This window comes from Sceloporus occidentalis, unplaced genomic scaffold (assembly GCF_023333645.1).
Source record: "Sceloporus occidentalis isolate IW3139 unplaced genomic scaffold, rSceOcc1.0.p SCAF_6, whole genome shotgun sequence".
Lineage (NCBI taxonomy): Eukaryota > Metazoa > Chordata > Lepidosauria > Squamata > Phrynosomatidae > Sceloporus > Sceloporus occidentalis.
In genome coordinates, this window is record NW_028316986.1 from 36,144,780 (window position 1) to 36,169,591 (window position 24,812).

Consider the following 24,812-nt stretch of genomic DNA (forward strand, 5'->3'; position numbering starts at 1 on the left):
ATTAAAGGTGACTAGGAACCTGCAGCTAGTGCAAAATGCAGCAGTTAGACTGTTGGCCCCTAGAAACCAGATAATACCAGTTTGGAAAAAAAATGTTCTTGCTGCCATTAGGCTTCTGGTTTTAATTCAAGGTTCTGGAAATGAGGTTCTGGGACCTCAGTACTTGAAGTAGTGCCTTTCCATATAGACTCCTGTCAAAGTTTTCATGTCTGCTGGAGGAGCAGGCCGAATCATGGTGGGAGGTTGAATGGGAAGATCTTCTAAACTGTGACACCTCAAATATGGAATACCCCTGAGGACTGACTGATGCCAATATTTTTATCATTTTAGCACCGAATAAAAACTCTGTGCAGGAGGGACAATTAGTTTTATGAAAATCTGTATGTGTGTATTGTTTAAAATAATTTAAAACTGTTTTCATTTGTTTTGAATTGTTTTCCTTAAGCTTGTTAAAATGTTTAGCATGTTTTTAGCCTAGTAAAATCATTTTTACTGTTTACATTGTTTTATAGTGATCATGGTCTATTGTATGGGAACCTTAGATTTTTCACTATATGTAATACATATGAGACATGTTACTCTAAAAGCAGAAAATTATGAGACTCAAACTGACTTTTGTCTGATGTCCTTGGCAAATATAGGCTGGTGTCAAAGCCACTGTAGATGCGTTGCCCTCCCTCCATTAGCACATATTCCTTCAGCGGCCCATTCAGTAGGAAAGTGTGACTCCAGTCGAGGTAGATGGTAGATAAATTGCTGACAACTGTAAATGGAGCTTTGTATTGAGGTACTGGCAAAAGAGAATAGAAAAAAGAGTTCATCTATAAATGGGATTCTAGATTTTAGAGATTAAGCAGGTCACTATAAACAACAGAGCCCACCTTTTACTGACTCAGCTATGGAGAGAAAAGACACTACATGGGCACCTCTGTGGAGAATCACTTTTTCTCCTTGTGGGTTGCTGCATCCAGAAAATGGGATGCACACCAACATGTAGCACTTATACTGAGCACTTTACATGTTCAATATGTTTCATATACATTCAGTAATCTTTGCAACACCACTTGCTAGCATCAGGAAGAATAGTTCTTTCTTAGAATGCAACCTTCACTGAAATCACATGTTTCTTACTTTCTCCAACCTCCCTATAAAATGAGGCAGGAACAGGCTGCTGAAAGGGTGATTCAAATCTCCAGTTAAAGCAGGGATGGAGAATGACTGGGTCTCCAGCTGGGGACAGATGATGGGATGGCCATATGGTCTCAATGGTCTCACTGAGGTGAGGCCATATGGTGAGGCCATATGGTCTCACTCCCTCGGAGTGTAGTGGAGTCTCCTTCCTTAGAGGTCTTCAAACAGAGGCTGGATGGCCATCTGTCAGGGATGCTTTGATTGTGATTTCCGGCATGGCAGGGGGTTGGACTGGATGGCCCTTGTGGTCTCTTCCAACTCTACGATTCTATGATTCTATGATTCAATGGGAGTTACAGTCCAACAATACCTGGAGAACTATACAGTCCTTGTCTCTAAGTTAGAAGCCAATGTGGCATAGTGGTTTGAACACTGGATTATGACCCTGGAGACCAGCCATGGAAACCCACTGGGTAACTTTAGGCAAGTCACATATTCTCAGGCTCAGAGGGAGGCACTGGTAAAACCCCTTCTGAATAATCTTGCCAAGAAAAGTCTGTGGTAGCTTGCCTTATAAGTCAGAAACAACTTGAAAGGCACACAAAACCAACAACAATTTCCAGGTTCAAGCTGCCTGGTTGAATTTGCCAAAGAGGATGCTTTGTCAAAGGCAAGGCATGATTGGTGAGTCCTCTTCCTTTCCCTTGAAGTCCTGTGTCTGTGGGTCCTCTTCACTGTTGCTCCCTGCTTATTATACTGAGGAGGAAGATTAGTTGCCACTGCTCACATTCTGGAAAAGGGAGGAGGCTAGCCGGTGACCGGTGATGCTCAGTTATCCTTGCTACTATGTAGCATTTGGTGGAATGAACAAGGATTCATAGTGATACATCATCATTATCATCACAGCTACTGTTATTGGCAATGATCTTCCAGGATACTGGGCTAAGTATTCCAGAAGATCTCTGCTTAAGGATGCTTATCCTGGGTAACTTTAACCCCTGGGGAGAACATAAGAGGACTGCACCACAACATCCCTGAAGGATTATTATTATTATTTTTTGCCACAAAACAATTTTGCTACAAAATTTTGCAAAAAAAAAAAAAAAAAAGTGTAGGGGACCATATGACTCAATTTAGGCCCTGGCACCAGGTGACACTAAATTCAGCTACACCACTAACCTGGGGGTGACTTTTTTTTAAAATGATCTCTTGGGGGTCCAGGGCCATAATGCTTCAGCATTGCATGAGGTCCATGGACTACTCTTTGCTCATTTCTGTCCTAGACATTGGCTTGCTAGCCATGCAAGCCACAGATAAGCCAATGCCATATGTCCTGGCAAATGAAGCCATATCAACATTACATCTTTCAGTTATGAACAATATAATTACCAAGCAGACCCAGAGATCCATTTTAATCTCCAGATTACACTGCCCCAAACATACCAAGATTTACAATGGCTTTTGACTAACCACGCTACTCATTAACTGAATATCTACATTTTGGAGGGATTCAAAGTATTAACTTAGAGCTGGTACAGACAGGCCAAAATAAAGCTGCTTCAGGTCACTTTAGAGGTATGCTGTTTAAATGCTGCATGCATCCTAAGAGGCCAGAAGTTGTGCCAAAGCCACACTCCAGCCCTAGGGACAGGAGAGCAGCTTTGGCGCAACTTCTGGCCTCTTAAGATTTGTGTGTCATTTAAACAGCATACCTCCAAAGAGATCCGAAGCAGCTTTATTTTGGCCTCTCTGTTCAGGCCCAATGTTACTAGATTTATACCCTGACCACTTCTCTGTTCCCTGCCTAAATAGGATTCAAGGTGGCTAATTATAAAGTGTTAATTATAAGGAAGAAGGTGATTTAAGTGTCTGCTCACATTAATGATGTTTACAAAATCAATGGCTTCTTTTCAGTGAAATTTTTATAAACATTTCAGGTACTTTTAAAATAGAAAATATCAGGTACTTTGCTAAAGCAGCAAATATTAGGTACTTTTAAAATATTCAGTCTGGTATGAAGCAATTCAGTTCATTTCCCCCCATGACTCTTGTACAGCAGCACTTCTCAAAATTGTGGTGCCTCAACCGATGCTGGTTCATAAGTCATTGGCTTCTGGTCCACAAAGAGTTTCCAGGAAAGAAGGTAACAGTTGAAGCCAATGGGTACAAATATGATACTAGTTCCTGATGTGTATGTTTTTATCCATTTTTATATTTTACTTGTATTCCTTTTATTATAAATAAACAAATATTACATAATATGAGAGGAAAAAGAAACAAAGAACCACAGAGCTCACACAAATATGAGGCGCTGATGGTGTTAACAAGCTTGAATAAATTAATATAATAATTAACTAACTAGACTATATAATCAGAAAGACCTGTAATGATGACTCCTAAGAGGCCAACCTTTCATAGCAATCCCATTGCTATAAAGCTGCAGAGAAATCTGCTAATCAGGTCACTAATTTTTAGTAACTTTAACACAAAATTAAGCTGTTCATGAGAAATAGGAATGTACTGAGATATGATGGCATACTCAGACAGATAATTTCAAGCCTTCCCTCCTCCAATCACTTTTGGCCAAATAATGGTTTTCAGAGGAAAGATGTCCATATAGCAAATCTTTGTGGCTATTTTGTCTATAATTCTTGGTTATCAATATCCATATCAGGGAGCTATTTAGCAATAGTCTCATGGGGTTATGGACTCTGATTTTCACCAGTCCCATTGCCTGTATGGCTATTTGAAGATTTGACAAAAAGTGGACCCATGAGACTTAAGCATATTAACAAGTAACAATAAATAACAATAAAAGTATAGCAACTACTTTTCTCAATGATTGTTCCCATGCCTGGTGCAGCTCAAATAAACACTACCACATGGTTCTCCTAATTTTTAACAAGTTTTTCTAGTTTCTAGCTTGTAACAAAGGCATGCCTCTGTAGGTAGGTTTGTGGTAGGTAAATTTTCCATAACTTGGCTTCTCAGAAAACCCAATGGGAACAAATTTTGATGAGATGGGATTTTAGTTGCTATATTGGGTTATAACTAGCCATCACTTGAAAAGCAAGGTAATTTGTTAGAGTATTCAGATGAGGTCAGTCCTTTACCTAGGCCGTAGTCAAAGTGGGAATGTTCTTAGCATTGATGTATATGCATACTCGTTTATGTTGTTGTTGTTGTTGTTGTTGTTGTTATTATTATTATTATTATGCTTTATTTATATAGTGCTGTAGATTTGCACAGTGTTGTACATACAAACAATAAAATAGATACGAGTAAACCTGCCCATGGCGTACAATCTAAGAAATAGTAGCATAATACATATAAATAATACATAACAATACAGGAAAAGATTCAATAAAACAGGCAACAAATTAAAAATGTCAAATAGCAAATAATAGTCACACAATACCTGGGAATGCTTCTCTGAACAGGATGGTCTTCAACTCAGTTTTGAGACTGGTTAAAGAAGTGATGAGATGTGTTTGTGGGGGAAGGAGGGTCCAAGAGTGAGGGGCAGCAAGAGAAAAGGGACAAATACGGGATGGGGCAGAGAAAATCATGGGCTGAGACAGCACACCTTGACTACCAGAATGGAGGGCCCGAGCAGGAAGGTGAGGAGAAAGAAGGTTAGATAAATACGGAGAGGCCAGCCCATGGAGGGCTTTAAAAATCAACAACAGGAGCTTATACTGAATACGAAAAGGGAGGGGGAACCAGTGAAGGAACAACAACAAAGGAGAGATATGGTTGGAGCGGTGGGCAGATGTAATAATGCGTGTAGCTGAATGCTGGACAGAAATTAAAGGACGGAGGTGAGAAAGAGGAAGCCCAGCTAGGAGGACGTTACAGAAATCAAGTCGCGAGACCACTAGGGCATGGACCAGAATCCTGGCAGTAGAGGCAGAGAGAAATAGTCGTATTTTGGCAATATTGTATAAAAAGAATCTACTTGCCTTAGGTGTGGTCTGGATCTGGGGGATACATGACAGAGAAGAATAAAAACTAAACCCAAGACTACGGGCTTGCTGGACTGGTCAAATAGAAATGTCACCAACAGAAACAGAAAAGGAGTGTTGAAGAGTAGACTTAGGTGGAAAAACGAGAAGCTCCGTTTTAGACATATTAAGCTTGAAGCGTCAATGCCACATCCACTGAGAGACAGCTGTAAGACAAGATGAAACTTGCTGTTCAAGACTCAGAGAAAAGTCAGGGGTGGAAAGACACAGCTGAGTGTCATCGGCATACAAATGAAAGGAAAAGCCAAAAGAATTAATGAGTTTTCCTAGGGACTGTGTGTAGAAAGAAAACAGAAGGGGACCCAGAACAGAGCCCTGGGGAACTCCAAACGATAAGGAAACAGAGGAGGACGACATCTGACCACCAGTGACCACTGCAAAAGATCTGTCTGACAAATAAGATCTAAACCAGTCAAGAACAGAGTCTGAGAACCCGAGGTCGGAAAGTATATCAACTAGAAGACAGTGCTCAACGGTGTCAAAGGCTGCAGACAAATCAAGAAGAATGAGAATAGAGTAAAGGCCATTAGCCTTGGCCCGTAAAAGATCATCCAAGATTTCAGTGAGAGCTGTCTCTGTAGAATGCCATGGGTGGAAACTGGACTGAAAGGGATCGAGAGTGGAGTTGGCTTCAAGAAACTTGAGACAGTGAGAATAAACTACCTGTTCCAAAACCTTAGAAAGAAAAGGAAGAAGAGTAATCAGGCGATAGCTAGACAAAGAAGAGGGGTCAAGAGAAGGTTTTTTCAGAATAGGAGAAACTAAAGCATGTTTAAAGACAGAAGGGAGGGAACCTGGAGAGAGAGAGAGAGAGAGAGAGAGAGAGAGAGAGAGAGAGAGAGATTAAAGATATAGAGAAGCGAGGACAGAAAAGTGGGAGCTATAGATATTAGAAGATGAGTAGGAATTGAATCAAGAGAACAAGTTGCAGGTTTGGAAGAGTTTAGAAGCATAGAGAGTTCATCCAGAGAAACAGGAGGAAACTCAGAAATTTTTTTAGGCGAGAGTGATAGAAGATTAGGAGTAGAAGAAGAATCAGGAGGGACTATCTCAGAGCGAATAGTGATAATCTTTGAGGTGTAAACTCACCTTCTTTTGTTGTCATAAAGCTGATCCAGTCTGAAGATGTGCTGCCTACTGAATTATAGGATACTACTCTCAGCTTGTAGGTTGTATAAGGCTGTAGATCACTCACATTGGACTTCTGGTCATTTCCTGCATATTTCACTTCAACTGGGCCAGGCTTGCAAGTCCTTTCTGTTGGCTGTAAAGGAGGGGGGCAGGATGAATACATGTGGAGTTCATACCTGGGGGAACAAATGGAAGTACAAGTGAGAAATAAATAACTGATAGACACTGCCTTACTTTTTACACTAGGGACTCCATCATATGTGAGGCAAGCATCATAAAAATGTGATTAAAATGTGGTAATACCATGATCGGGGGAAAGATTATCACAGCCCCGCACATTTCTCCCGTTCATGTCCCGTTCGTAAACTGTAATGGACGTGTCTTTGGGTAATAATGGAAACTCCCATTATTACCCATAGATGTGTCTATTACAGTTTACGCACGGGACACGAACGGAAGAAGCGTGCAGAGGTGTGATAATCTTCCCCCTGATCGTGCTATTACCACATTTTAATCATGTTTTCATGATGCTTGCCTCCTCCGTGTGATAGCGGCCTAGGTGTTTAGCTGCTGATCAAACTGAAGTACCTTTCCCCAACTTGTTTCAGAATTCTGTAAACCACAAACAGTATTCTAATTAATAGTATTCTACATAATGAGTTACAATTAAATTCCATATCAGTATGAAAACAAAGCATCACTGACAGCTTTTGGGCAAATAACTCTGATAGTCTAGTGATGAACAAAAATATCTCCAGTTTCCTATTATGAAGAATCAGCAGAAAATTGTTGAACACTAATGCATCGTGAATCTAAAATATATTTTTACTTCCTTTGTTGTATCAGCAACAATTTTCTAGATGCTGAGTTGCTATATATGTGGGATTTTCCCATGACTATCAAATATGAATAGAACAGATAAGTAATTTGCCTGGTTGTGTTGAACACTGATATTCATTTCTGTTTCATCTAACAGAAATTATGTTTGGTGGCATCATATTTAGTAATTATTTCAAAATGCATTGCAGTGAGGTGCATTTATTAAGATATATGTTTTTTGATCCAACTAGGTGCTATATGCAACCAGCAAAAGGCTAATTCTTGATCTACATAGCAATAATGCATATGAGCAAATGGGTGCTATGCATATGATCCCTAGCCCAACGGAGATAATTGCATTAATCGAAATAATCTGATTAAAATCATATTCTCACCAAGCATTTATTGGAGTATCAGAACAGCATTTAATGTACCCCTCTGTCAACAAAACAGGTCATCTCCGGAATCTCTGAGATTCCACTTTCTTTTACAAAGTTATTGTACAAATTCTCTTCAAATAGTCTAGCATCTCTGAAAAGAAGATCCATTATATAAGACCATTTAACATCAAAGGACACTGTTTTGTTCAGACAGTCTTTAGAAAGTCTTTGGGAAGATCATATGCTAGATGAGTGGACTCCATTAAGGAGGTCACATGTATGAATCTGTAAAAATTAAGCAAAGTAATAGAAGATAGGAAGTTTTGGAGATGTTTCATCCACAGGATCCTCATGAGTCAAGATCGACTCAAGGGTGGTTAAAAACAACAATAACAACCGCATCTCTAAAAAATGATCTGAGGAAGTAGACTAAAGTATATGAAAGCTCATACAGCCAACTTCTTTCTTTCAGTTTGCTACAAGAATTCTTTAAAAATCCCTGTTCACATATGGCTTTTTTTTCCCTTTAAAAAAAAAGCCTTGAGCTTCTTTCTAGTGATTAGTACAATGTGTGACTATTTTGAAGGGGGTCTAGAAAAGGAAGCACATATATTTAAGTCAGTAATGTATTTTTATTTTAACATAGATTTTATAGTCAGCTTCAACTATACTCTTGCAGTTACCTCCTCACAATGCCATTGGGTTCTTGAGGTGCATCCCACTGAAAAGAAGCATTCCTTGAGGTCATGCTGTGAATGTAGGGAGGAGGCTGATGTGAAGGTGGAGCTGGCTGTGTAGTGACCTGTGCCACTGGTCCTTTACTGCAGCAGTTGAAACAAGTGCAGGCCTCAACTCCAACAGAATAGGTAGTAAAAGGCTTGAGTCCATGGATTGTTTGCTGAGTAGAAGTTCCTTCAGATAGCTGATATGACAGGAGACCAACGCATGTTAGGAGGACAAAGGCATATTAATATAAGTAATTTGTGATAGAAGCATCATGGGATGGATGAGTCAAAGTGATGTTTATTTTTTGTAACAAAGTATGCTCGATAAATATGAATATTAGACTTTGATACATAAGGCAGATAAGCTGCCTGTTGCCAAAGTCTAAATAATCCCTTATGGACAAACAATGGATGATGGTGGCCCAGACTCTCTATTCATCTTGGAAAAGCCAAGCCTCATTTTAAACTGCAAGACTGGAAATTCCCTCATCCTCCCCTCCTGCTCACAATGAAATAGTTCCATTGATTGAGAGCAATCAGTGCTTGATGGTATTGTCTACCTCTATTGAATGCAGACTATGTCAAACTAGCTCAGACTGGGACAGTCCCCATGGTGAGGTATTGTGGATTTACAAGAGGTTAAATGGCTATACTGATTAGCGTTTTTGTCTTGTGTACGCAATCACATTGTTCAATCCTGGCCAGACCACTTAAGAATCATAATAAGGTTCACCTCTGCCCTTTTACAAGCTCATGTTGAGGTCATGTTTGTCCCACCCATACATGTTACCCTTCACTCTTAGGAGACTGTCCCTTTAGTTAGGAAGACCTTTAAAAAGAGAGACACACAAGGGGAATTTCTTTTTTACTTGAATCTCCCTCTGAACTCCCCCTCTTTGGGGCCTGTTGCTCCAGTCTCCAACCATCAACTTCACATCAGAAAATGAGAAAATTAATGTGTGTCCCTAAAACTTAGCCCGAGCCCTAATAGACTGGTTAAGAGAAGGGCCTTTAGCTTCCATGTTGTTGTGTTGCCCTTTGTTTACTTTAAGGAAAACTTGCACTGAGTATAGGCCCTGGTGGTGAACCTATGGCATGTGTGCCAGAGATGGCACATGAAGCCATTTTTGTGTCATGTGGAGGGCGGGAAAGGAGAGGAACAGGTGCATGCCTGTTCTTCCTCCTTCCCAGCCATCCTGGAGAAGTAGCTGAAGGCCTGGCGCATAGGGGAAGAGGAGGAACACATACATGCCTGTTCCTCTTCTTCCCCCTTAACCCCCCCCCCCGGACTTTCGGCTGTCTTTGGAGAGGCAGCTGAAGGCCTGGGAGGGTGGGGGGGGGGTTCCCATCCCCGGAAGGTGGAAGTTCTGTCTCCCAGCCCCCCTCACTGGGTAACACTGGAAGGCCTTTAACAGAACTCAAAATGGTTGTGGGGCCACACGTAATCCACAGGCAACATTTTCCCCACCATTAAGGTGATTAAAGTTAAAAACTCTTTTTGCTTGGCCAATCAGAATGCCAGCCTTCATACATATTCCATTAACTGGGTCCTATAATAATTCACTTTCCATTTTCTTTGTTTCCGCTTTATACTCTCTCAGTCCATTTATCTTACATGGGAAAAAAGCTTGGGCATGTGCATGGTGTATCACAGGAATGTAGTGGCTTAGCAGTTAAGATGCTGATTCTGATAACCACAAGGTATGCAGATTGGCAGTTCAAGACCCAAGTGCCGTGTGATGGTGTGAGCTCCCATCACTAGTCCCCACTTCTGCCAACCTAGAAGTTTGAAAGCATATAAAAGTGCAAGTAGATAAACATGCACTACTTTAATGGGAAGGTAAGAGCATTCCATGCTTAGTCATGTTGGTCACATGACCACAGAGACATCTTTGACAATTCTGGCTCCCTGGGTTAGCAACTATCGAAAATAATCACTGGGAGGCTTACTGTGTGTAGATCGCTATTAAATCATCAGAAATCATGCAAAAACCACGATCAGCATTCACACTGCCGCACGCTTCTCCCATCAATAAATCATACTGGAGGTGTCAGTGCTCGCTTGTCCCATACGTAAAGCGTCCTTGGAGCTGCCATTTGGCAATAATGGCATCTTCCGTTATTGCCAAATGGATACTTCAAGGATGCTTTACTGATGGGACGAGTAAGTGATGATGCCTCTACTACGATTTCCTGACAGGAGAAACTTGTAGCAGAGTGAACATCATTTGTGGGTTTTGCGCAATTTCTGACAATTTAATGGTGATTTACACATGGTAAGCCTCCTGTGTGATATTCTCCAGAGAGGAGCACCACTCCCTACAGTCGGACAGAACTAGACAATCATGTCAAAGGGAAAACCTTTACCTTTATGGTGTCTCATAAAGGCAGGATTTTCTTCCGGATCCCTACTAGTGTTGTATGTCTTGACACAATGAAGCATATAACTATCTATGTCTAGCACAGTGTTGAAAGTCAGCAAAGTAGTATGTTTAAGAGAGTGCCTCACTAAAATATTTCCCACCAATATGCATACCTCTTTCCTGTCCCTCCAATTCTTCCCCTTTCAGTGGAGAGTGATACAGCCTGTAATCCTACACCCTCACTTTATCAATTCAATCAGTGTATGTTATGTTTCTCTAGTTTATTTCCAATACAGCATCAAAAAATAAGCAACTAATGCATGCCTCATCACTGGGACAGGCAAGTTAACAGGTCTGGGAACCAATATCTACCCTCAGGGCCTCTGCAAAGACTGCACAGACTGCCAAAAAATACCAGAATCAATCAAACAAGCAAGAAGTCAAGCAGGAAGTGGCTCTAAGACCACATCTGGTTTTTAGGCTGTTCCTAGTTTTAAATGGTGTGTGGATCCCTGTGGTCTAGCTAAAGGGTGAATTGCTACTCCTGAAAACTTTCACGTGCAGCAATGTATCTTCTATGTCAGGAAAAAACAAAACAAAATCAAAAACAGTAGTTTGGGCATAGTATGAGACGCTAATGGCCACAAAACCAGACTTGGCAATTTGCATATAACCCCAACTTGTACTTTACCCACCCCTGCCTACAAAGAACCCACAAATCTCCAGAAAACAAATCTGTAAAGAAGATCGAACCTAGAGTAGTTCTTTAATATCCTTTATCATGTAAAGCAAAGATCTGGTTTAGGAAGGCACTGTCTTGTCCTGCTAAACAGAATGCTTCAAAAAAGGTGAATTTTTACAACTATTTCCATCCATGTATTCTGAGTATGAAATACAATTACATCTCACATCTAAAATATAGGTTTTTACACAATACATATAATCTTGAACCATATTCTCAGATTTCCTTTATGTGGAGTCTTTTCTATGCCCAACTATTTCTATGTGTCTCAGCAGATGAGGGCAAAAGCTGGCTTACCTCTGGGGTTTCCCAATTAGCAAAGAGTACCCACTGATGGCACTACTGGGTCCCACAATGGACAAAACACAGATAGGCAGTCTGCACCACCATGTTTGTATAAAAAGATGGACTCACCAAAACAGGGCATTCATGGCTACAAACTGCACTGTGCCATTAATTCCTCTGCTTCCACTCTGAACACATGTGCACATGTACATGGACACACTGCCAGCAACCACCAGTCACCTCCCTTGTCCTGCCCACCAGCCACTCCATTCAACGGCCTGTGCAACCAGCTGTGAGACTGTACTCGATCGCACAAGTGATTGACAGCCCAAATGGCACATTGGTGCACCCTGTGACACACTGGTACAGCACAATCATGGAGGCCCACAGCACATGGCCCCTTTCCTCCCTTCCTGCATGGCCCCTGTTGGACTGGCCAGTTTCTTAATGTTATTATTAAATCTATTGTGTTGTTGGTGACATCCCGTGTTAGTTGTCATTTTGCTTCATGGGGTGTACAATGGGTCAATGGTGCAACTAACCACTTGTGCACATGTGCAATTGATTCACGGGTGGGCACAAAAATAGCAGCTATGGTGCTGGTGACTCACCAGACCCTTTCCCCACCTCTGCATCAGTATGAAGCCACAAACTGCTGCAGTAGTTTGCACTTTCAGACTTGAATTGGAGCAAATCGGGGTTATTTTGCTCTGGTGTTTACCCCAGAGCACAGCTTCATCCTGGGTTTTCCATGTTGGCCATGTGCATTGTTTAAACAGGTGGGTTTCAAAACTGGGTGAAACCAAGATTCATTGCTCATGCAGACAGCTCCCCCCAATTAATATGATGTTCTGTAGTGTCACTAATTTTTGTTGTTGTGTGCCTTCAAGTTGTTTCTGACTTGTGGCAACCCTAAGGTGAATCCACCACGAGGTTTTCTGGGTTTGAGAGTGTGTGACTTGCTCAAAGTCAGTGGGTTTCCATGGCCAAGCAGAGTTAGAGTCTAGTGTTCAAACCACTACACCAAAGTGGCTCTTTAATTAATAATTACTGTAGTCATTCAGCAATAATGTTAAGCAATACTTATTTGTGATTTTTTTAAAAAAAAAACCTTCAAAATTGAATATACCTCAAACTAGGGAGAAATTATTTGATTAATACTCACCACCATATCTCTTCCTTTGGTATTGTTTGAGAATAACCTGTAGAGACTGACTATTCCATTTGGTTTAAGAGGAGGGCTGATTTTCACCACCGCTGAAGTAGAAGCCACTGTGTCAAAAACGGGGGCATGAAGTCCTTGAGGAGGTGCTGGGCCTGTCTTACACTGGGTCCACTTGCTACCAGCCCGGCCTGCAGAGTTTACTGACCAAACCTTAAAAACAGAAATAACAACCTTCAAACTAGGACATTCAGAACAACCTGAAAACAGGCTCTGGAGAAGAGGGCCACACTCATAGGCTGGAATAAAATTCCACTTCTGATTTAAATGCAATATAAAACATGCATGGCCACCTTAATAGTGTCACATCAATATAAAATCTCAACTTGTGTTACAGTACTATTGTCTTGGCACTAGCTAAGGTAATCCATCAGCCAGGGTCAAAGTTTTGCCATGGCCCAAGTCATTACACAGCACTGAAACTGCTGCCTTTTGGCACATCTGTGTTTATGTTTAATGTTAGATTTCATAGCAAGGAAATCCACAAAATACAGTAACATTCCAGGTATCTTGTTATTTGTTGTATTAGGTGAGCCACAACACTCATCTTCATCTTTCACCCTGAATAAGATTCCCAGGTCAAGACTATTCCAGGCCCTGAGATTTCAGGAGCAAAACCTGAGACCACAGGATGACTCCTTGTCATATTACAGGAGGCAGGCCTAGGTGATGGTAAAAGTCTGATATAAAAGGAGTAGTTCCTGGTAATGTCATTAATCATGATACTTTAAGCATCAACCACAATTGCACTAAATTTAACAAACAAGGAAAAAATATAGACAGAAGGAGAACAGGTTCTAGTCCCTGAGATCTGTGAATCTTACTCCTGCACCCCTCTAGAGCAGACAACAACAGTGAAGATTTGTCAGATAACCCTAGAGATTATTTCTGTTTGAAATTCTAGGTCAAGGACAACCATTTCTTGGCCTTCTGACTAAAACTCAAATGTACTTATCTTTTTTTTTTTTTTTTTAAAAGGGAAAATCAACAATGCATGTTTGATGTATAGAAAGAGTGTTATAGTTTGCTAAATCAAGAGGACCAGAATATTACTAATACGTTGCTTTCCCATTTTCATTCAAAAAATTTCAATACATTTGCAGAGGGCACAATTTTTTAAAAAACAGTATTAAAGCAATTGATCCCACAGTAATATCCTCTTTAAAAGAATATGCAAGTCAGCATGTCTTCTCTTACTTGTTCTGCTTTTGCCAAAAGTTTCATTTTGTTACATCGATCAACACACACAGGAAGTGGGATTCAGTTCTAGGACTCCAAAATATACTCCCTGGCATTGCACCTGATTAAATACAGCTCCTTTTTATGAGCTATGCCTACTGATTTTGTTTTTGTCAGCTTCCCAAAACTATGGTGATCTGCACAGTATATGAAACTCAGCACTTATTAAATATGGCTACCTACAAATCTGCATGAAAATTAAATTTCACTTTCATCAAGGGGAGAATAAACATATGGAAGGATGTATAATCTTATTTATCAAATACCATTTGTATAATTAAACACGAATAGCATAAAAGGTTGACTTAGGTCATCATTTGCATGAGTACGTAATTTGTATAATGTCAGGTACAATAGATGGAGTAGATGGATGTGCGAGTGTATAGGGTTAAATTAGGCTCAATAATAGTGAAACACACAGTGATCAATCAGAATGATAGATCTAAATGGCAATACAAGGGGACTGTCTGTGTGATTTTTAGTATTAAGTATTCCTTACTAAGCTTTCATGTTGAGCAGTTCTGACTGCAGTAAAACATGTCTGTGTGTGATCTCATGTACACTTTGGGGAGCATAGTCTGGATTGTTTTTTTAAAATGGACAACAGTAACACCCTGCTAGACTTTCAAATGTATAGCCAGAAATTCCTGATTACTTTGCAAATAGACAGAAGATTTCAAGAGAGCACCTGTCTAAGCACACTGGATTATAGGATCACAACCATATCATTAGATAAAAGACAGGGGGTCCCATCTGAATAATTTTACTACAGCGATCTCTGCACAATATTCTTAAATATGACTCATGAGTTCATAAGACTACTCCAGAAGATGACATTGAAATATTTGCCATAAACAAAGATGTAACTATCTAACCAATGTAATTCATATTCAGTGATCATTCTCACTTCTGAATCCAGTACTGGAACTGAAATAACATTTATTGGCATTATTGCCATTTCATGTACACAAAGTGCTTAGCACTGAAGGAGAAGAAATAAAAATGGTAGATTTTATACATTAGGTACGTTTGCATGAATAAAATCAACACTAGCCACTTATTATTCACCCAACACATAACAAATAGAGTTTATGAAGAATAAAATGCATAGTTTAGAAAAGTTTGCAGAAAGTATTGTTATTACTGGAGGAGAGACAAATACGATTTTAGATAACAAAACAGATAGTACTTCTTGGGGAATAAAATCACAAAACTAATCTTCTGCCCTAAGGAAAATAATACATAATACTAGATTAGTAGATTAATGGAACTGTGTAAACCCAAACAAATGGGATTATAGAAGTTACTCTGGGTGACGTAAGACTTTCACATTTAGATCATTTTTGTTTCAAGTAGTTCAGTTACCAGTATAAGGATATAGGTACATGATTCAATCACCTGTTCATACCATTTCCCCATAATGTTGGATTGGGTGACAGAAAGGGAAAATGCTAGTACTAGAATTTAGAGATTTAACTCAATTTTTACTCCAAAAATAAATTAAGGAATATGTTAGTTTTGCATATCTTATCACATTATACAATATTTTTGCTATTACATTTCACTGGTTCTGCCATTAATTACAGTTGGCCCGTCCCTTCTGTGGGCTTACCTTCCACGGACTTGAGCTCATGCCGGAAGGCAAGCCCCAATAGAAACAATGGGGCATGCACCCCACAGCACACCATGGGAGTGTGTCCCATTATACTTAATGGGATTTGAGCATACACTCAATTTTCCTTATGGGGGGGGGAGGTGAATGGCTCCCCCACATAAGGGGTGGGACGACTGTATAACTAAGGCTGGATCCAATTTTTTAGCTGCAGGATTTGGTAATAAGGTTGTTGTACACCACTGAACAACCAAATCAGCTTGCTGATCTAACTACTTCAGTACTGTTGACAATGACTGGCAGTGCCTCTCCATGGTACAATGCAAACTTACTTCCCAACACTACCAAGATATTTAGGGACAAAACTTAAGACCTTCTATGTGCAAATCTTGTTCTGTGACTGAACTATGTATCTTTCTTTGATACAGTACTAGATTATCCATTACCAATAGGTAGCCAATGGATTATCGGTTTATCCAGTATTTGTCCAACTATCCCAATAAATATTATCTGCTGATGACCCTTATAGTCTCAGACAAAGGTCATTTTCAGACCTCCTAATTAATCGTACATTTTAGGGACTGAATTCCACATGCAAAGCACTGAACTATGAGCTCTTTCTCTGAAATGGTATGTTGGGCCCTACATAGTGCACTGATGTTCATGTACCTTCATATGTATTCTTGTCAAGAAACATTCACTAACCATACAGAGATTTAGCACTGAAGGCTTAAGGGATAGTTAGAATGAAAATAACGAGTACTAACTTAATAGAGATGTTGTTTGTCCTCAAGATGCCATAAAATTCCTTGTTGTTTTTGCTGCAACAGACCAACACAGCCAATAACCTGGAAAATAGTGCACAGTTGTGCACAGCAACATTAATGTAAAAAGGGATCTCCCAAATCCCCACACAGGGTGAGAGTAATTTATCAGGGATAAATGTGCACAAGACTACCACAAGAAAGAAGACGTGTTGGCAGTGATTAAGACGATTTCAGCAGACCATTGAAGTATGCCCGTGCAAAAAGATTGGGCTTTGCAGAACTGTACTGTACTGTCTTTGTTTTATTTGTTATTTTAAATAGCTATGTTTTAGTTGTTTTTTAAATTGGAACCAATTAACTGATTTCCATCTGTGAGCCACTTTGGGTCCCACTTGGGGGGGAGGCAAAATATAAATAACTGGCTTTAATTTATGGTGTAAAGGCAAGGTAAAATAACAATAACAATAATAATAATAAAGTCTGTTGATTAACTGTTGTCTGTGGATATCCTCAAGATATCCTCAATGCACACTGCTTCTGTATAATTTTCCACTGCAAAAATCTTGGTGTGGTTTCTCCCTTGTTTGGAGTCATGTGCAGGTGAAGTGACTATGGAATTATGTCAAATGAAGCATTGGCTAATCCAATTGGCCATGTGCAGATGTGGAAGGAATAAATCTTTTGTCTACTCTCCTTAAGCAAAGACTAGTAAGAATTTCAGTTCAGTTAATTGTTTAAAAAAATATCAACATCTACAAATATCCATGAAACAGGGTTGTTATTTACAAATATGAATGCAGAATAAACTGAAGCTGCCGTACATCCATACAGACCCAGGTCTTTAGATATCGAGTTATTTGAAATCTGGGTTTGACTCTCTGTGTGTTCAGCCATGTTAGTGCTAAATTAGGGTTGGCTCCTCTTCTTCTCAGAGGCTTCTCAACATCTTTAATGGCTTTACAACCAACAGGTTCAATATGTTCCACTTCTGCTGAAAACTACTGAATTTCAGTAGGGCAGATGGGGGAAAGGTTCAGTCCAGGGTATTTTTAAAAGAATTTACCACTGTTCATGAATGGCTTCATATGCAGAGCAGAAAGAACCTCAGGCTTAAAAACCTGAACAAAAAAAGAAAAGAAAATTAACATTTTGTCATCTTTTGTGAAGTATTGGAAACCTCCCTGCAAACAAAGAGGGACAAACAAACAAGGCAAAGACCAAGTTTTCTAAAATATTTTTCTTCCCCAAACCCATACATCTGAAGCATGGGTTTGACCTGCTCATTTCCATCATAAAATGCTATTCTACTTTTTAAAATTTTATAGCTTCATTGACACTAACATGGATTCTAAGGCACAGAATCATAGAATCATAGAATTGAAAGAAGCCACAAGGGCCATCCAGTCCAACCCCTGTCATGCAGGAAATCCCAATCAAAGCATTCCTGACAGATGGCCATCCAGCCTCTGCTTAAAGACCTCCAAAGAAGGAGACTCCACTACACTCAGAGGAAGGCGTGTGTTCCACTGTCGAACAGCCCTTACTATCAGGAAGTTCCTCCTAATGTGGAATCTCTTTTCCTGCAGCTTGCATGCATTGCTCCAGGTACTGTTCTCTGGAGCAGCAGAAAACAAGCTTGCTCCCTCTTCAATATGGCATCCCTTTAAGTATTTAAGCAGGGTTATTGTATCACCTCTTAACCTTCTCTTCTCCAGGCCAACTGAAGATTTGTTGAAAGACTGGAAGGCGTTTATGGACTTTTTGAGCACTAAGAAACCCAATGGTTGCCCCATTCCCAATTGGGCCAGGACCACAGTGACCACACAGCCCATTCCTGAAGCAGGTCACTGTTGTGGTTCTAAGCTTGCAGCCGGCAGGAACAGATTTAATCCTGCTGGCTCAGCATGGCCTCAGCATGGTTTACAGCCACTTTGGGAGTGTGCATCATCTAAACACTACACACCCAAAGTGACTGGAAGCCACTTTATTTGGCCTATGCATTTCAGGCCATAATCCATGGTTATGGTTTTTAGTAACTCTAGTAGGATTATTTAGTTGACTCTAATGGTAGAGTAATATATTTCTTTCTTATTTATTTTTTCATTACACTTATGATTGGGAGGGTCAGAACCCAATTTTTATGCATTATATGGTTCACCCCCTATTTTTCTTTTCTTCCTTTCTCTTTTGTTAAAATTTTATATCTTTTCCCTTTTTGAATGTATTTTATCTCAGTTTTAACTGAAAATTAGACTGTCAGTGTTAAATGAATAAATACATAAATCATAAAAAATAAAAAATACAACTGTCCCTCTTCCCCCCAAAAAACTCCAGTAACATTATTTTCACCTTTCTAGTCTGCCATACACTCACTTAGTATTTATGGAAACAGTGTACTCTTGACAATTGCCAAAATGGCATTCTACCGATGGGTGTTTGGAACAGAAGGTAGGAGGATGGTCCATTCTAGCTTTGCTGTTCTATTTTACATACCTGCATGGTAATTAGGAGCAGACAACATCCTTCTGTACTCTGAACTGCCCTTATGCTAGTATAACCCCTTCTGCCAGCTGTTGTCAGAAACATAATATTCTCCTTTTGACACAACTGTTCTACTTACTAGGTTCAGCTGGCAGAAAAAGAGTGGAGAAATGGCAAGGTGAAGGAAGAGCCAAGTAATGCCAGATTCAAAGTCTAGGGACATAACTGCTATGCCAACACAAGGGGGGGGGGGGGGACCAGGGCCATGATGGTCCTAAATACTTCTCAACAGCCCTAAACTGGGAAAATCTATGACAGAGTGACAATAAGCCAGCCTGCTGGCTTACTGTCAGCTCCTTGCATTTGGACATCTTGGCCAAATAGGATTTCACTCTTTAAGATGGATACTCACTTGGAGTACTGTGCCAGGAAGGATGGATAAAAACAAAGAACAAGAAGCAAAAAGGTATAAACACAGTCCAGCTTAGGCAACTTATTCTGCCTGAGAACAGCTATTATTTGATACTTGAACCATACATGCATAAATAATATTGGGAGCAAGAGTGCAACTTCAATGATTAAAAGATACTTTCAGCGCAAATAGTATGATCTGGCTTAATCTACATTAAGAAGTATCTATACTGTTGGTATAGGTATATACACATGAATCCACATCTGTATATGTGTGCATACTAGTTGAAAGTACTAGTATTATTCTTGGGCTGCAAGGCATAAACCAAAAAGCATTTCTTGACATTTTAATACTTCATTCATGATGATTTCATGGACTTCTCTCAGAATCTTAAAATAGCCTTCAGATTCAGGTCTATGTCTTCTGGTCTATTGCAGGAAAAAAGGGAACAGAAAGTACTTCTGCCTTGAATTCATTGACTGTATATTACCTCTTTTATAATTTAATCTTACATCATGCTGCGCTGATCTCACATTCAAACCCTTGCCAAAATCTCTATCATTATTAGAAGGTGCACAGTCTTAAGAAAGCCATGAGAGGGCTCCAGATTCATTTACACAAGCAGTAATTCAGATGTCTTCATCTTCAGTTTCTTGGCTACTTGCCCAGATAGCACTTTGAAAAAAAGAAGACCTCTGTAGAATCTGACTGCTTAGGGAACTAAGGAATTCTAGGCACAGCAAAGGAAAACTCTTAGTGACTGAAACAAAAGTGCCTTCGCAGAGACCTGATTTTGTAGAGCAGTAATGGAATGGATGGATGACACCAGATCTAAAAGGGCAGCCAAGGTGGTGGGCAAGCCAAATGACTGGGTGGATGTCAACCATAAGATACCAGAAAAGAGTAGTCCCCAGACAGTGATTGCACTGATGACAGTTGCAATTGCTCCATAGTTAAATGATCCACATTGTCATCCTCTCCAAGATACAGGGAAAACTGAGGCATTATTATTACAACAAAGCTAATACAAACTAGGCCTACTTTAAAACTGTTCAATTTAGAATAAATGTTATTTTCCAGTTTTCCTTATGGATAAAAGGTTTGGGAATGAGCTCCTCAAGGAGATGCTATGGAGCACCTCCTTTTAAAAAAAATAAGGACTTTTTTTTTGCAAGGGCCATATTTACAAATCATGTAATTTGTATTGCTGCATTGATTTTGAATGTTGATAATTCACACCAGGACGATTGGCAGAGCCTTGAGGGAGGGTGGGGCTTTGATATCCTCCATGATAGAGACCAGAATTTTCAATTTAAGCAAGGTTCATTGGACTAAGCTGAGGCATGTGATGGGAGGTGGAGTCGGTATATAAGGACAGTACATCCCCCATCCTGCCTCTTTTCCACGAAGCAGCCCACCCTCCCACCCTAAATGCGGTATGAACTTTGTTGGTCGCTTCGGGGCCGGGTAGGAATTTTCTCCCCTTTTCCCGGGTTTTTTTGCCTACCCCTAGGGTTGACACCTGGCTTCAGCTGGTCCCGCATCAGGCTTTCACTTTAATCATTCTCTCACAGTTTGACATGTAAGGTCTAAGTTCAAGTGCTTAGCTTAAATAGGATATAGGTCAAATAAATGGCCCTTTATTCATCCAATTTACATGTCTGATCTCATTATTTCATGGTTGGGTATCAATATTACAAGGCAGGTTTTAGAGAGAGAAACAGGCAAAGACAAATCATGGCAGATCTTGCATTGTGACAATTTACAGTTTCTCATCTCATAGAATCATAGAATAATAGAGTTGGAAGAGACCACAAGGCCATCCAGTCCAACCCCATTCTGCCATGCAGGAACTCTCAGTCAAAGCATCCCTGAGACATGGCCATCCAGCCTCTGCTTAAAGACCTCCAAGGAGGGAGACTTCGCTACGCTCTGAGGGAGTTTGTTCCACTGTCAAACAGCCCTTACTGTCAGGAAGTTCTTCCTAATGTTGAGGTGGAATCTCTTTTCCTGGAGCTTGCATCCATTGTTCCGGGTCCTAGTCTCTGCAGCAGTAGAAAACAAGCTAGTTCCCTCCTCAATATGACATCCCTTCAAATATTTAAACAGGGCTATCATATCACCTCTTAACCTTCTCTTTTCCAAGCTAATCATCCCCAACTCCCTAAGTCGTTCCTCATAGGGCATGGTTTCCAGACCTTTCACCATTTTAGTCACCCTCCTTTGGACACGCTCCAGTTTCTCAATGTCCTTTTAAAATTGTGGTGCCCAGAACTGGACACAATATCCCAGGTGGGGCCTGACCAAAGCAGAATAGAATGGCACTATTACTTCCCTTGATCTAGACACTATACTTCTATTGATGCAGCCTAAAATTGCATTGGCTTTGTTAGCTATCGCATCGCACTGTTGACTCATGTTCAACTTGTGGTCTACTTGGACTTCCAGATCCCTTTCATATGTAGTCTCATTCAGCCAGGTGTCACCCATCCAAGCCAAGCCCTCCCTCCAGTCCATCTGCCTTGGTCCAGGCCTTGGAGGTAGAGAGGAACTGCTGGACCTCTTACCCTTTCCCTCCACCACTCCCTTCTCCTTCTGTGTCATGTCTTTTTAGATTGTAAGCCCGAGGGCAGGGAACCATCTAACTAAAAAGATTGCATGTACAGCGCTGTGTAAATTTACAGCGCTTCATAAATAAAGGTTAATAATAATAATAATAATCCTATATCTATTCATTTCATTTTTCTGCCCTAAGTGCAGTACCTTACATTTCTCCGTGTTGAAATTCATTTTGTTAGCTTTGGCCCAACTTTCTAGTCTGTTCAGGTCATTTTGAATGTTGATCATGTCCTCTGGGGTATTAGCTACTCCTCCCAATTTGGTGTCATCTGAAAATTTGATAACTATGCCCCCAATTTTGTCATCCAAGTCATTGATAAAGGTGTTGAATAGCACTGGGCCCAGGACAGAATCCTGTGGAACCCCACTGGTCACTTCCCTCCAGGATGAAAAAGAGCCATTGTTGAGCACCCATTGAGTTCTGCCAGTCAACCAATTACAAATCCATGTAACAATTACTTTGTCTAGCCCACATTTCACTAGCTTGCTTACAAGAATGTCATGGTGAACCTTATCAAAGGCCTTACTGAAATCAAGATGTATTAAGTCCATAGCATTCCCTTCATCTACCAAGCTGGTAATTTTATCAAGAGAGAGAGAGAGAGAGAGAGAGAGATTAGATTTGTCTGGCATGACTTGTTTTTCTGAAACCCATGTTGAGTTTTTGTGATTATGGAATTGCCTTCTACCTGTTCACAGACTCTCTGTTTAATGATCTGTTCTAGAATCTTTCCTTGTATTGATGTCAAACTAACTGGATGATAATTGTAGACACCAAATTAGGTATATTTACGTCATAACATGCTGCAGAATCATAATAAAAATAACTATGAATCACAATGGCAATGTTTAGTCTCTAGCATCAGAGGCTCCCATATATGTGGCTAAATTAATAATAATTAATAATAATTTGTTTTATTTATATACCGCTATTCCAAAGATCATAGCGGTGAACAGCAAGTAAGCTAATTAGCAAGTAAGCTAATTTGCCTCCAACAGTCTGGGTACTCATTTTAGCGACCTCGGAAGGATGCAAGCCTGAGTCGAGCTTGGGCCCTTTTGCTGGTCTTGAACTCGCAACCTTGTGGTTTTGAGTGAATGGCTGCAGTACAGGCATTTAACCATTGCGCCACCAGTATCCAAGTAGGATATTGGGATAGGGTGGGGGAGGGCTTTAGTTGTGATCCTCACCTAATTTTCTACGTTGCATCACAGAGAACAAATTTACTTTTGTTGTACAGTGGACCCTTATTATAAGTTGGGATTTGGTTCCAAGATCCCCCATGAATAACAAAATCCATGGATGCTCAAGTCCCATTAAATATAATCACATAGCAAAATGGTGTCCCTTATAAAAAATGGAAAATAGATGTTTTATATTTGAAACTTTCCCTTTACTGAACATTTTCAAACCATGGATGCTTGAATCCATGTATAAAAAATCCATGTATAAGAAGAGTCGACTGTACTTAGCACGGAGGGAGAGTGAAGACTGGGCAGGGGAAACTTCTCCAAAGCTCCAAAATCAATTGTGTATTTAGAGGTATGGATATATTATCTATATTGCAGATTAGTAACCCTGAGAGAAGATGGCTTCTGATTATCATATTTGCACAAATTAAGACTATAAGAAGCTAGGACATTTCTAAATGGTGGCGTTTGCAAGAGCAGCAGCTATAACATTTACTGAAGAACATGGTTAAACACCACATCAGGCCCAAATTCTAGGCCAGCTTTCACTTCAAGACTGATACTCTTCTAAAAGTTCCATAAATCTAGATGCGTTTGGATTAGAAATACACAATTTTTCTGGATTCTCATCTTCCAGCAGTATCTCTGGATCAGCAGGACAAAACCAGCACAAAAATCTGTCAATGAGATTATAGGATTTGATGAGTCGAAACTTGAAAGACTATGTCCTAATAATAGAAAGCGATTAAAAACAACAACACCCATTTTGAGAATTAGTTTCTTTCATGTGAAGCAAAGTATTTAATAAGTCTGGCACAAAAAGGGTTATCAAAGTTTCAGCCAATCCTTGTTCCTTTTAATATTCTATCACATCAGTAACAAAGATGAGATGCAAACAAGTTTAACTCCAAACAGCAGACAATTTAATAATTTGTTTCCTGTGGGTACATAATGAGATAGTTAAAATATTCCCAGGAGAGAGATAAGCAGATATTAAAAGGTCTTTCCAATACCTGTAATGGCTAAGGGCAACAGCTAATTCAATAGATTCGATCAAAATCACTACTTCTTTCAGTGCTGCTGATTTATTACTTTGGCTGTAGTTAGTCATCACTCATTTTAGTTTGCTTTTCACTGCTCATAAATTATGCCTTATAAATAAAAAGATACAATCAAGAAAATCATATCAATTCATCTACAACCCTGGGGTGTACTTTTCCATGGCACTTGCACTAAACGTCTTTTTAAAAGATAGGTTTGTCAGAGTGTTTGAATATGTCAGAATTACAACCTACCAAAAGAGGTCTTGCCAGGATGGACTCCTAACAGGTTCATAACTAATGTGAAGGAACCAATAAATTGGATACCTTTTGATTCATAAACAGTTTACTTGCTGTACATAGATATTTGCAAAGGTGGATACTCTAATTTGCAAAAGTGTTTCTTTTACAGATGCGAGTTTCCTGTTCAATCAGCAAAGCAAGAAAAGATACTAATACAGATTATGACTCTTGTCAGTTTAATTTATTTCTGTCTTACTTTTCCATTTCTACTAAAATAAAACCAAGAAGCAGGCAATAAAAATACTAAACCAGTACAGGATGTTACATGATTAAAGTCAGTTAAGACCTAGAATAAGAACAAGATTTACTCCCAAAAGGCCCAGGG

The 24,812-nt window shown here is 39.8% G+C and overlaps 1 protein-coding gene across 1 annotated transcript in view; it reads right to left on the bottom strand.

The window, feature by feature from the left end:
- USH2A (usherin) overlaps nt 1-24,812 on the bottom strand; it is a 665,032-nt gene that overhangs the window by 17,307 nt on the left and 622,913 nt on the right. Inside the window, exons 64-67 of the mRNA XM_089528326.1 lie at nt 12,767-12,976; nt 8,170-8,408; nt 6,246-6,463; nt 614-790 (exon numbers count right to left, since the gene is read on the bottom strand). Coding sequence (XP_089384452.1) covers nt 614-790; nt 6,246-6,463; nt 8,170-8,408; nt 12,767-12,976 — 844 coding nt within the window. The remainder of the gene's footprint in view (nt 1-613; nt 791-6,245; nt 6,464-8,169; nt 8,409-12,766; nt 12,977-24,812) is intronic.